Source organism: Argentina silus (genome assembly GCF_951799395.1).
Source record: "Argentina silus genome assembly, chromosome: 1".
Taxonomy (NCBI): domain Eukaryota; kingdom Metazoa; phylum Chordata; class Actinopteri; order Argentiniformes; family Argentinidae; genus Argentina; species Argentina silus.
In genome coordinates, this window is record NC_139655.1 from 21390427 (window position 1) to 21402725 (window position 12299).

Here is a 12299-nt window from a genome sequence, read left to right on the forward strand (position 1 = left end):
ATATGATGTTGACTACAGAGGCAGTCATACATGTATATTGTTGTATAATGGTTGATGTTAAAATCAGACATGGGACCACTCGAAACCACTTTCTGTTGGGTCATCAGGTTAATACTTTATTTGTTTGATTGTAGCAAGGAGAAAGAGAGGGAGACAGGGGAACAAGTGGAAAGAGTTAAAGAAAAATGGAAGAAAATACAGACTTTGGGAGAGCTGTGGCTACAAGCCTTTGTATCAAATCTAAAGACAAAGTCATCAGGCAACATTAAAACATCTTTAAGAATAACAATAACATATCTGAGGACTCTGAAAACTATGGCACAGTATTACCTAAACATGTTCACAATACCAAAAGGTTTATCCACACCCCTAGAACTATAACCAGCTTCATAACACACTTCGCCACAAGATTTTCCTCAACTTTGTATTATCATTTGCCATTTTGATAAATTGGCCCATTTGCCACATACATTTCTTATGCCATAAAAAGGCACCTTGTCAGTTGAAATCTGGACGATTCTCAATACATTTACTAATCAGTTAAAAGCAGAGGCACAATTAATTTGAACTAAACACACAGTAAATACTTGTCTCACCACCAGATTCCAGTCCAGTCACTCTGTGCGTTGATTTTCAGGTTTTTGGTCAGTGATTAATTACCATGATGGTAAACTATGGCATAAGAAATGTTTTACGAAACACAAACGTGTCCATCTACTGAAATAGCCTCAGATAGGTAGGCAAGAGTATGAAGACAGCTTTACAGCTGGGCTAGGGTGGGGAGGGGTGTATTGGAACTAAACCACAGAAGAAAAAAAATATTTTAAAAAAATTATACAGGAGTCCATTTACTCCCAGGGATATGCTGCTTAGGCAGATTTGTTTTGGTTTCCTTTTTCACACACAGACGCACACATGCACGCACACACACACACACACGCACACGCACACAAACACGCACACAAACACACACACAAAAGGCTTGTAACCACACCCAAGAGGAGGCCCGTGAGCCCCTGCCGTTGGTCACGCTGTGTTTACGCCTTCCTGCGCGAAACGAACAGCGCCACAGTGCTCTCTGTCTCTCTCTCACACACACACACACACACACACACACACACACACACACACACACACACACACACACACACACACACACACACACACACACACACACAGAAAGTTCAAAGAGGTGGTATAAAATGTGTGTGTGTTTGGGGGGGGGTAATTGGACAGCTCCCATACTGATTGTGAAAAATAGATGTGGCAGCTGCTCTTTTTAAGGGGGGTCTCTACTCCGGAACAAATACAACGAAGAAAAAAGAGATGGAGGGGCGAGATAGAGGAGAAAAAAGAAGACAGGAAAGAGAAATCAAAATACTGGGGAGGAAGTGAGTGATTTTGGATACCAGAGGATATAAACTGTTAGGAAGCAAGTGATGCTCATGCTTTGTGGATACAGAACCCAAGTTTCTTGACATGTTCCTAGGACTACTGTATATATGCATACCAGACTTCATACAGTTCTTTACAGGTTATTTTTCAAGTCAGAATAACAGAAATCCATCTACCTTTAATGCATTTGTACTTCATTAACCTCATGACTAGAATTACATTCATATTTAAGTGTACTCAAAACCCCATTGCTGAAGCCACTTCTGTCTTGCAAAAGGGGGTAAAAACATAAATCATAACAAACAACAAAGTGTAACAAATACAAAACAAAAAACATACAGAGAAAGATACACAAAACGGTAAAGTCCCATGGGACATCTGGGGACCGGCACAATGGCTGCTAAGCCAGGCCCTACTCCAGCTCAGAGGGAGCGAATCACGTTTTCCCTGTCTCCTCTACCCAGAGCAGAGAAGAAGGAGAGAGCTGTATATATTAATACCCCTACTTAACTTGATCTTACTGTGTCTTCTGTCTGTCCATCCATGCTGTCCTTTCCTATGCCCTCTCAGTGAGAGGAGACGGGTCATCTCTCATCTAGAACACTCCATTGAGGGTTCAGACCTAGCTGCACCTTGCCTCTTATCGCTGGGTCTCTCTCTACATCTATCTCTGCTTATCACAGAAATGACCCTCCCTGAGGGCCAACTCTTTTTTTCCCTTCCTCACTCCCACTCTCTTTGACCCAGACTAATAAACAGAGTGTGTCTTTGGTGGACACCAGGGGGCGCCAGGGAGAGAAAAAGGCCACTGAAGATAAAGGTTGACTGATTTTTATTTTATTTTTTTTCAAATCCTTGGAAGAAATGAGATGAGTACAAGGAGAACTGGAAGTGCAATGGTCTACACTACAATCACACCCAGTGGCCAGCTACTGTGTCCAAATAAGCTACAAGTGTCAAGCCATTTCACTCTTTTTAGAGAGGTCTCCAGCTGTTTTACGCACATAAGGTAAATCATATGAACCCTAAGCAGATCTGGGCTGCAGGTCATCTGGCCACCATGGTCTTAGGTTAATGGAGGCATCATAAGCTTGTCATTATCACAAATATAGAGGTTCTATTCCAGCTGTAAGGTTCGCTAGCACTGCTACTTTGTGATTTGTAATGGAGGAATCACTTCTAATGCACCTCTATGCACTGTCCTACAATGATTAGTCCATCTAGCATAGGAATGCTGCTTACACCTCAGAACCCTACGGAATGATCAGCACTTATATGGTAGACTCTGACCGTGTGTGTGCATGCATACACACACACCCTTGCGCACACACACTTATACACACACACACTCGCGCGCGCACACACACCCACAACAAACATAAGTCCACCTTTGCGTACACAAAACAAATCCTACATACTGTGCATGTACATGCTCACATACAACTCTCACAGTCTAGTTTGAGCACTGGTTTACACAAGAAAGCAGACACACATGTGTGCGAGCACACACACACACAGCGTCATTTTATGCTCTGACTCCCACTGTGTTGAGTGATGACATTTCAGGCTCATCCCATTCCTTTCCCAAAACACATTCCTTCCCTAGAGAGGTGTTTTTATATCCTCATTATGCAGTCACTATAAAGGGAAGCAGACTGAACTAATTTTTGCAAAAACACACACCCTGTTAGCTGTTATTATTCTTATATTATAGATATTATCATAACAAGTCAGAGAGGACAATTAATCAAGCTCTAGTACTACTACACTACAGAAAGACAGGAGAACAGAAGAGAGAGGTGAACGGAAAGTGCTTGAGGAAGGAAGAGGGGATATCCATCTGTCAGTATGTCAGTCCTGTTTCCCTCCTGCCTCCTCCTTTACGCCCCCTCCTCCACTCCCTCTCCTCCCTTCATCCCCTTTTCTAATTCAGTGCCTAGCTCTGATCGCTACTTTACAAAAGAGTGACAGGGGACTGTGCAAGTTCCTCCACCACAGGCCTGATCTTCCACTTTGAGATATTCCTCAGTTGTCTCTTTCCCTCCTCCTATGGCTTGCCGCTGCTGCTGTCCCGCTGCTTCCTGCTGCTCCCGCCACCACTGTTGTAGAGGCTAGGGTTGGCCACTAAGGGGTGCGGAACCATGCCTGTATAGGGACCAGCAGCTGCGTAGTTGAAGAGTGCAGGGAGGAAAGGGAGAGGCTCCACCTTGTCCCCCGTGGGGGCCATCATGTTCAGAGCCATGGGCAGGGCAGCCAGGTTGTAGGGGTAGGCCAGCAGCTGTGGTCCGTAGAGCAGGTGGTAGGGGTCGGGGTAAAAGGGGAGCTTGGCCAGGTCCCTGTTAGGCACCATCTTCCCCAGGGGCCCAAAGGAGAGTGGCCCCGTCGGGTAGGACATGAGCAGGTTGTCCTCCTGCTTCTTACTTGAGCGGTAGCCGTGCGGCACAGTGAGGGGCAGGGGGAACTCCTGGACGGGGTAGCCCCCACCAGCAGCCTCCCCTCTGTGGGGGTCTGTGGACATGGCTGAGGCGTTGTCCTGGGGCTCAGCCTCAGAAGGTGGTGGAGCTCGGTGGAGCAGCAGGGCATGGGCAGAGGGGCGATCATTGCCACCAGCCGCTCCAGTGGGCAGCAGCAGCCTCTCGGGACCCCGTGTGCCACGCAGGGACTGGGCAGCATGGCGGTTTGCCTGGACAAGTAGGTCCATGGCAGTCGGGGAGTGGCGGGGGGACTTCGGGGGGCGCCTCTGCGAGGGGGGACCGTTAGTAGTGGTGTAAGTGGCAGTGCATTTGGGGGACGGAGCAGGACTAACCGGCTCTTCTTTGGGTACCAGGAGGGTCACCTCCATATCTCTGGACTGCTCCTGTGGGCTGTGGAATGCTGTTCTAATCTGCTGAATACTCTCCCTGTCCATCTCCCTTTCTCTCTCTCTCTGTCTTTCCCTCTCTATGTCCCTTTCTCTTTCTTTCTGTCTTTCCCTCTCCCTCTCCCTCTCCCTCTCCCATTCTTTCTCCCTCTCCCTCTCCCTCTCCCTGGCTAGGATAGAGGACATGGTTAGGTCTTGTGCTTGGTTGGGACATGGGCTCCTGGACAGAAGCGGGACCCTGAGATCCTGGGCCACTGGAGAGTCCTCATAACCAGCATGGAGGAGGAGGCCCTTCCCCACATGCCTCTCTTTCTCTGTAATGACCCCTTCATGCTTCACACCACCCACCCCTAAGCTGGGCAACACGGTTGTCAAGGAAACAGCTGGAGCAGCAGAGTTGATTCTGGCCTGTGAGGTGGCGGGTGTATTTGGAGAAGTGTTAACTGGTCCCAGGACAGGCGCAGGGCTGGCTCTCCTCTGGATCTGGCCCCCCAAGCTCCTCTTCCTCTGGGTCCTATAGTCCAGACATTCAGAACCACTCATGACTAGCACACCCCGGAGAGTGGAAGGTGGAGGAGGAGAGGCTTCGGGCCTGTCGGCTATGGAGATAGCTGGACTCTCTGGAGGAGGCCTCACAAACGGTGGACTGGGCTCTCTTTCAGGGACAGGAGTGTTGAGTTGTTTGAGTTCAGGGCTGCCGCATGGTGCAGGAGTTTGGTGCTCTGCTTTCACCTCGCTAGGCTGCCTAACACATTTCACTGACTCTGTACATTCACTACTATATTGTGGGTCTTTTGTAGGGTAGCTGATAACTGGAATAGACTGAAGGAGGTGTAAGTGATCACTCCTTGTGTCTAGATCTTTGTTAACAGTGATAACTGTGGTCTCTGCTGCTTTTGGCTCTGGTTGTGTCTCCTCCCTTTCAGAGGAGCTGCTTAGCTCATGGCGCCTCATATGCCGGTTAAATGCTGAGAATGTCTTGCACACCTTATGACACTGTGGACAGGTGTGTCTTGCCAACGATCTTCTGCTTAGGCGACTTGGGCTTGGATTTCCCTTCTCCAGCAGAACCCTCTCTCTCTCCCCCTGATCCTCCTTTGCCATCTCTGTCTCCATCCTTTTGTCTTGGTCCTGAGACCCAGCTTTGGGTGGCACAGACAGGGGCTCTGCGGCTTTGGGGTGCTGGGTCCTCTGGTGGTCCTCCAGCTGGTCCCTAGAGGGGAAAGGAGCCCGACAGAGGAAGCATACAAACTCCAGCAGATGGCTAAGTTCATGTCTGTCCCGCTTCCTAGGGCTGGAGAACCAGCGGCCGCACGTACCACACTCTGACGCGCTCCCATCGGACCAGGACCGGCGCTTTATTCCCATTGGGAAGACAGAGGTAGCCAGAGGGAGTTGAGTAGAGGAGAGAGGTGGGTTGCTGGGCTTAAGATGGGCCTCCCCAGCCTCTTCACCACCCTTTTCGTCTTTCTCTTTTGACAGGATACTGGAGATACTGGGGGATTCAGGTATTTCGCCCTCCTCCATGTTTTCTTTCACCTTCTCCTCTTCCTCCATCACCTCCTCCTCCTCCATCACCTCCTCCTCTTCCCTCTTTCCATCATCCTCCTCCTCTTCCTCCTGCTCCTCTGCCTCTTTACTCACATGGTTCATGAGTCTTTCTGCCCTCCTCATCAGCCTGAGGGAGCGTTTGTAGTGTAGTTTGCTTTGCCAGTTCTTTGCCTTCTGGACATGAGCCTGAGCCTTCCTCTTGGGTTTGTAGGAGTAGTAGGGCCTCCACAGATCATCCTCCCCATCATGGTCGCTCTCCCCCTGCTCACGCACCTCCTGACGGAAGTAGTACTCTCTGACCTTGCCTGGGGCTTTGGGGCTCTTCTTCCTGCCCTCCCCCTCTCCTTCTCTCTGCCCCTCAGCCCCGAGGCTGGAGCTGCGGTGGGTACGGTGCTTGTGGTGATGGTGATGGTGAGAGTGGGAGTGGCGAGGCTCCTTGGGGTTCTGCAGTGAGGGCTCTGTCCTCTTGGCTTTGGGAGGAGGGGGGCTCTTGTCCCTCATGAGGTCGGTCTCAGAGATGCTGCGCTTGACAATGGCCTCCTCACCTATCCGCACGGTGATCTGGCATAGTGGTCCCGCCCCCTTGCCCTCTGACCCTCCGGACATGGAAGACTGTTTGGTTGTGGTTGAATCACTCTTGCTGTGGGTCTTACGCCCTTTGTGGTGGTTTCTGCCTGTCTCTGTTCCCTGTCTGCTCCCTGACCTCTCAGTAGAGTCTGAACTGTCTCTAGCTCTCTTTCTATGGCTCTCTGTACTTTCCCTATGCTTTTTAATAGGCTTTGGACTGGCCTTGGGGAGTGGCTGGCTGTCACTAGTTTCAGGGGAGAAGCTGTTCAAGGGGCTTTTTCCTCCCACAGAGGTGACCTGGTTGCTATGGACGATGACAGAGGATGACACTGCAGTCCCGTGGACTATGACCGAGGGCTTAGGGTGGCCGTAGGCGATGACAGAGGACACGCCCATCTCTGGGCCAGCCACGCCCTTGGGAGCTTTGACTCTATTACTAACAGACACCTTGGAGCTGCTACTGCTGCTAGTCTGCTCTCGCTCTGATACCTCTCTGTCACCTTTCCTCACTTGGGGCAGGTCTGTTTGGGAGAGGGGGGCCAGTGTGGAAATCTCCTCCTGCTCTATGGTGAGGGGGAAACCATCAGGGAATTGGTCTGGATCAGGCTTCACAGACTGGGGGGGAGTGCCACTGATGAGGCTCTGCAGTTCTCCAGGGCCTAGGGCATTGGGCAGGCTGCAGTCCAGGGGCAAAGGCAGGGGGACGGCAGAGGGGTCAGAGGGGGGCAGCAGCAGACCATCGGCCATGGAGTCACTGTAGGTCTTATAGGGCCTCTTCTGGGATCGCATGGGGAGCAGGCGGTAGAGCTTTAGAGCATTGACCTTCTGCTTGTAGCCACCATTGGCTGTCTTCTCACTGGAGATGAGGCCCGGGCTGATGCCATGGAAGGCCTTCTGGTGGGTCTTGAGGTTGTAGTAGGTGGCGAAGGCCTCCCAGCAGAAGATGCACTGGTAGCGGCGCTCGCCCGTGTGCCACACCTCGTGCTTGGTGCGGTACTCGGCCAGGGCGAACACCTTGTCACAGAAGTGGCAGGGGTACTTGCGGCGCCATGAGTGCACATTGGAGTGGCGCTTGAGGCTGGACAGGGTCATGTAGGAGCGCTCACACACCGTACAGAAGTAGATGACATGGCCGTCCACCACCTTCACAAAGTGGTCCTCCTCCCCCAGCAGCTCCGACACGTCGCCATGAGGACCCTCAAGGAGGCCGCGCCCTTTCTTCCCCAATGACTTCACTTTGCCAGGCTCTGTCTGCCCCTCTCCCACCAACTCTCCCCCCTCCACCTGCACCAACTCTCCCCCCACCACCCTCACCTCCCCCTCCTCCAGGGGCTCCTCTTTGGGCTGGATGGGGAGACTGGGGAGGCTGGAGGGGAGGGCCGGGGGCAGTGTCTGTCTGCAGGAGGCCTCATGGGACAGCAGTCTCTTGTTATGGATGAAGGCTTTGCCACAGTGCCGGCAGCTGAGGGCTCTGCCGCTGCGGTGCAGTCGCATGTGTGCAGTGAGCGAGGAGGCGGAGCTGAAAAGGCGGTGGCACACCCCACATATTAGCTCAGGCTTCAGGCCATCTGGGGGAAAAGAGGAGGAGTGAGGAGGAGGGGGAGGAGGGGTGAGAGACTCAGTGGGGGGAGGAAGAGGGGGAGGAGGAAGGAGTTGCAGGGTGGGTGGGTGGTTTGGTCTTATGTGGGGGCTGCCCCCCCTCCCCCCTTGTTTTCTTGTTAAACTTGTTTTTTCCTTCCTCTCTGTGTCCCCATCCCTTTGGTCCTGATAGGCCACCGCACTCAGGTTGCATAGGATCTGGGCCGTCTCTGAGGGGGATGCCATGCCATTGGACAGTCTGTGCTTTTCCTCCCGCCCCTCCACCAGATAGCCCCCCACAGGACCATTGGAGGACCTGGGTGAGAACCTGTAGAAATGGGGGTCTGTCCCCGCTTTATGACTTTTTAGAGGTGGGGGGGATTTTATGTCCTTTTTGACTAATGCAGTAAGATCCATGGGAATGGAGGAAGAGGAAGGTGAAGAGGATGAGGAAGAGGACGGAGAGCCATCACACCTGGGCGGCTTAAAGGGTCTCTTCTTGATGTCCGTGGTGGCGTCCAATTTCCATGACGACTCCTCATTGGAGCTTTTAGAGGCTGTGGAAGAGGAGGAGAGGCGGCGGCGGTGGGAGGGAGAGGGTGAAGAGGCGGGGCTGTGGTTATGAACGGTGAGAGCCGCAGGCAGGGCAGCGCTGAGAGGGAAGCTGAGGGTGATCTTAGCGTTCTTGGGGCCGTCCGCCCTGTCCTCCAGCCCCTCCATCATGGCATGTCCCCGGCCTCCCTGCCTGCTTTTGCCCTTCATCACACCCAGATCCTCCTGCTCTACTAGGTCAGCCAAGAAAGGCACCCCAAGGCTGCGGCCTGCCTCCGATAGTCGCCTGGTTCCCTTGAAGCCTCGGCAGCCCACCTGGGATGTGTAGATGTAGTCCAGCAGGTCTGACAGCACTCTGGACTGCAGGTAGAGCAGCTCCAGTATCCTCTCTGTCCCCACTGGTCCTGAGGAGGGGGTCTGCAGGGGAAGGGTGCCTGGAGCTGGAGGTGGGGAAGATGTCAGCAGCAGCTGGCGGAAGTAAGGGCTGCAAGCAGCGAGGACGCTCTGGTGGGCGTGGAACTTAGCGTCGCCGGCGGTGACAAGCGTTATGTCACAGAAGGAAGTGGGTCCGGCGGCCAGGCGCTGCTCGTTCAAGAGCGAGAGGAGGAGGCCCGCGTGGAGGGTATCCCACACCTCCGTCCGGGACACCATGACCGGCCCCCAAAAACTGAGACACAGAAAAACAAGAAGAACAGGAAGAATGGGTGAGCATTATCAGAATTTACCTTTCTTTTAATTTCTGCCTTACATTTCTAAAATGTAAATGTACGTAAAACATTTAACAGCATACCAAGAGCATTTATTGTATACTTTAACGCAAGAGATAGCATAAGAACACAAGAAATGATAACTTCACTTTAAGTTGCCACTATTCATATGTAGTAACACTGTAATGACTGTAGTAACAACATTGTTGTTACATAGGTAATAACATGGTATATGGAGTTACAACCCAAGAGCTGTTTGTGTTATTACAAGAGTGGAATAAGGAATAGTGGAATAATACAAACCACTCAACTCCATTACTATGCAATTACCAATGTACTACATTAAAACATGTTAATACAATGTTGTTACTAGAGTAATTACAGAGTTACTACACAGGTAGAGGGGCAATTTAATGTAAAGTGTGACCCAAACCAATACTGATTTCAAAATCATAAAGGCTCCAAATAAATCAGGAATGGTGATAGAGAGGGAGAGGGTGGGAGGGAGGAATATGCGGCAGAGCTGGTTTAGATTTCAGCACACCAAGACTTGGAAGGCATTCCAGGGATCCATCTCGCCTGTGCCACAACATTCTCGACGCCTAATTGGAAGGCGTTCAGATTTAATCAAGATTCCCTGGAATAGAGTGTTGACTTGCATCCATGTCCTGAAAACTTAAAATAGGCTCCCTCTAAACGGACAGGGGAAAGGGGGGTGTGATTCCCATCACAGGGCTGTTGCCCATTCCTGGCAGTGGCTAGTAGCTGCCGGGCATGACTCTAACCATTATTTGTGAAGGCAGGGGGAGGGAGGGAAGGAAAGACGGAGAGAGGGAGAGAGAGAGAGAGAGAGAGAGAGAGAGAGAGAGAGAGGGAGGGAGGAGAGCGATGTGTGTGTGGGGGGGTGTTTTTCCGCTCTCTGCATCCGGTTCTGTCGCAGCTAAGCTCGAGGGGACGAGCGACAGTCGACGGGCGCTTCCCATTTCCATTCTAATTCAACCACGATGGCAGAGGATGCACTCTCCTGCAATCTATGTATTCATATCAGAGCTAGAAATTTTGCCCGCAATAGGCAATTTCATTGTTATTACTTATTTAAAACCTGCCATTCTGTGATGGTGTGCAGACTGGGAGATGGCTGTTGAGGCCTTAATGATGCGACAAGAAGAAAAATCCTCAGTCATGCTTTTCTGCCTGCGTTTTTTAAGCAGCAAGGCAGCCAGGCAGGCAGGCCTCTGTAAAATTCCACAGGCAGCCCTGAACAGGCAGAAACTAGGTCAGCACTGTTATTGCAGAGGGAAAAGAAGGGAGAGGGAGAGGGAGAGGGAGAGGGAGAGAGGGAGAAAGAGAGAGAGAGAGAGAGAGAGAGAGAGAGAGAGAGAAAAGGAGAGAGAGAGAGCCCAAGAGAGAGAGAGAGAAGGAGAGATAAAGCGAGATAGGGAAAAATAGTGGGAAATGGAGAGCGAATGAGAATGGGAAAGAGAGAGAGAGAAAGGGAGAGATAGGGCCTAGCTGTAAACAAGGACACAGCACAAGCGGACAGACAGACAGAGCTTAGTCAGACACATACACAAATGTACACACACACACACACACACACACACACACACACACACACACACACACAGGCCCACAGGCACCGACACACACAGACACCAACGAGTTGGTTATACATGGAAGGAAGTACTTGTAAATAACATGCAAAACAACAGGGTGAATCTGGGTACCAACACAGCACAGACACTGATGCCTTGACAGGGTATACAGGTGGAAGGACAGATATAGAGGCTTTGAAAGTAGATCAGAAGGACAAGGGGAAAAAACACACACTAGGAGATATTAAGAGAAATTGATTTCACATATTGAAACGCCTACATATACACTAGATACACTATCACTAGACATATTTGTTCTCTATGTAAACAGTAACTATGTTATTTACCAGGACGTGCGTACATAGTCAAAGTAGACATGTGTTCAAATACATGGTCCCATTTACTGTGCAGTCTGCACTGACAAAGCATCATGCAGGAAACCCCTGATATTAGATGCCAGGCAGCTACAAGAAGGCGGCCACACTGAGAGACAGTGCAAGGGCTAAAAATGTCACGATTTCATCTGTTGTTAGCGCCGCGGACGGGAAAATGCATCTGCCGCCCCCTCGCTATTGCTTTTCATCTCCCTGTGACGCACACACAGCCTCTCCACAAACAGGGCCTGAACAACAGACTGGCCAAGCGTGACAGGGGGCTTTACACACACACACACACACACACACACACACATACACACACACACACACACACACACACACACGCAAGAGTCTGACCCTCAGAGCACCAAGGACCTCAAAATAAAATGCAGCCCTGCGCACCCTTCTGAAACTGGATGTTCCGCACAAGCCAACATATCCGCCCAAGGCTTGTTCATCTACTTACGCTCACAGCTCTGTAAAACAGAACAGCAGAAGCAGGTATACTGTTGGTATAGGACAAATGACTAACTAGCTACACATAGAATAAAATTAGGCAGAATTACACCACCAGCAAAAATAATATTAGTGAGAGAGAAAAAATCTGTTTCATTCTTGGATTCAAGTGACTGTTACTGATTGATTACAGTATTTCGCAGTCGTAATATGTTATTATTCAATGTTCTGGATCCACTGCACAGCCATAGACTAGTAAGTGGATGCCTAAGAGACATGGGGAGACTGGTGGATGAGAATGTGGGGGGCCATTGACATTAAGGGCAAGAGTTCTCCTGTTCCAGAATGGGAAGCAGCAGAGTGGGCATGTGGAAACAGGAAGGTGTCCATTGGGATCTGTCCCCAGTGTTGACGGCCAGGGGGGCCTGCTATCAGGGCTGTGAAAAGGGGGCCGTCGTTAGTGAGAGGGAGACTGAACTCTTCACAACCCCCCGTCCCAGAAAACATGGTGGAGCCAGCCAGCCAGATGGGGCAGAGTGAGGTAGGGAGAGAAGAGGGGAGGGGTTGGGGAGTGGTTGTGAGGGAGGGTGGTAGTGGGAGCAGTGTAACTTCAAACACCACTCTTCCTTGTCCAGATTTCATGGTTTCCTTGTTTTTCAGA

General features: G+C 50.9%; 1 protein-coding gene across 1 annotated transcript in view; it reads right to left on the reverse strand.

The window, feature by feature from the left end:
• Window positions 1–95: 95 nt before the first annotated feature.
• zbtb4 (zinc finger and BTB domain containing 4) overlaps window positions 96–12299 on the reverse strand; it is a 14504-nt gene continuing 2300 nt past the window's right edge. The window contains exon 2 of the mRNA XM_083682517.1: window positions 96–9170. Within this exon, the coding sequence (XP_083538643.1) occupies window positions 3443–9154 (5712 nt within the window). The 5' untranslated portion in view covers window positions 9155–9170 and the 3' untranslated portion in view covers window positions 96–3442. The remainder of the gene's footprint in view (window positions 9171–12299) is intronic.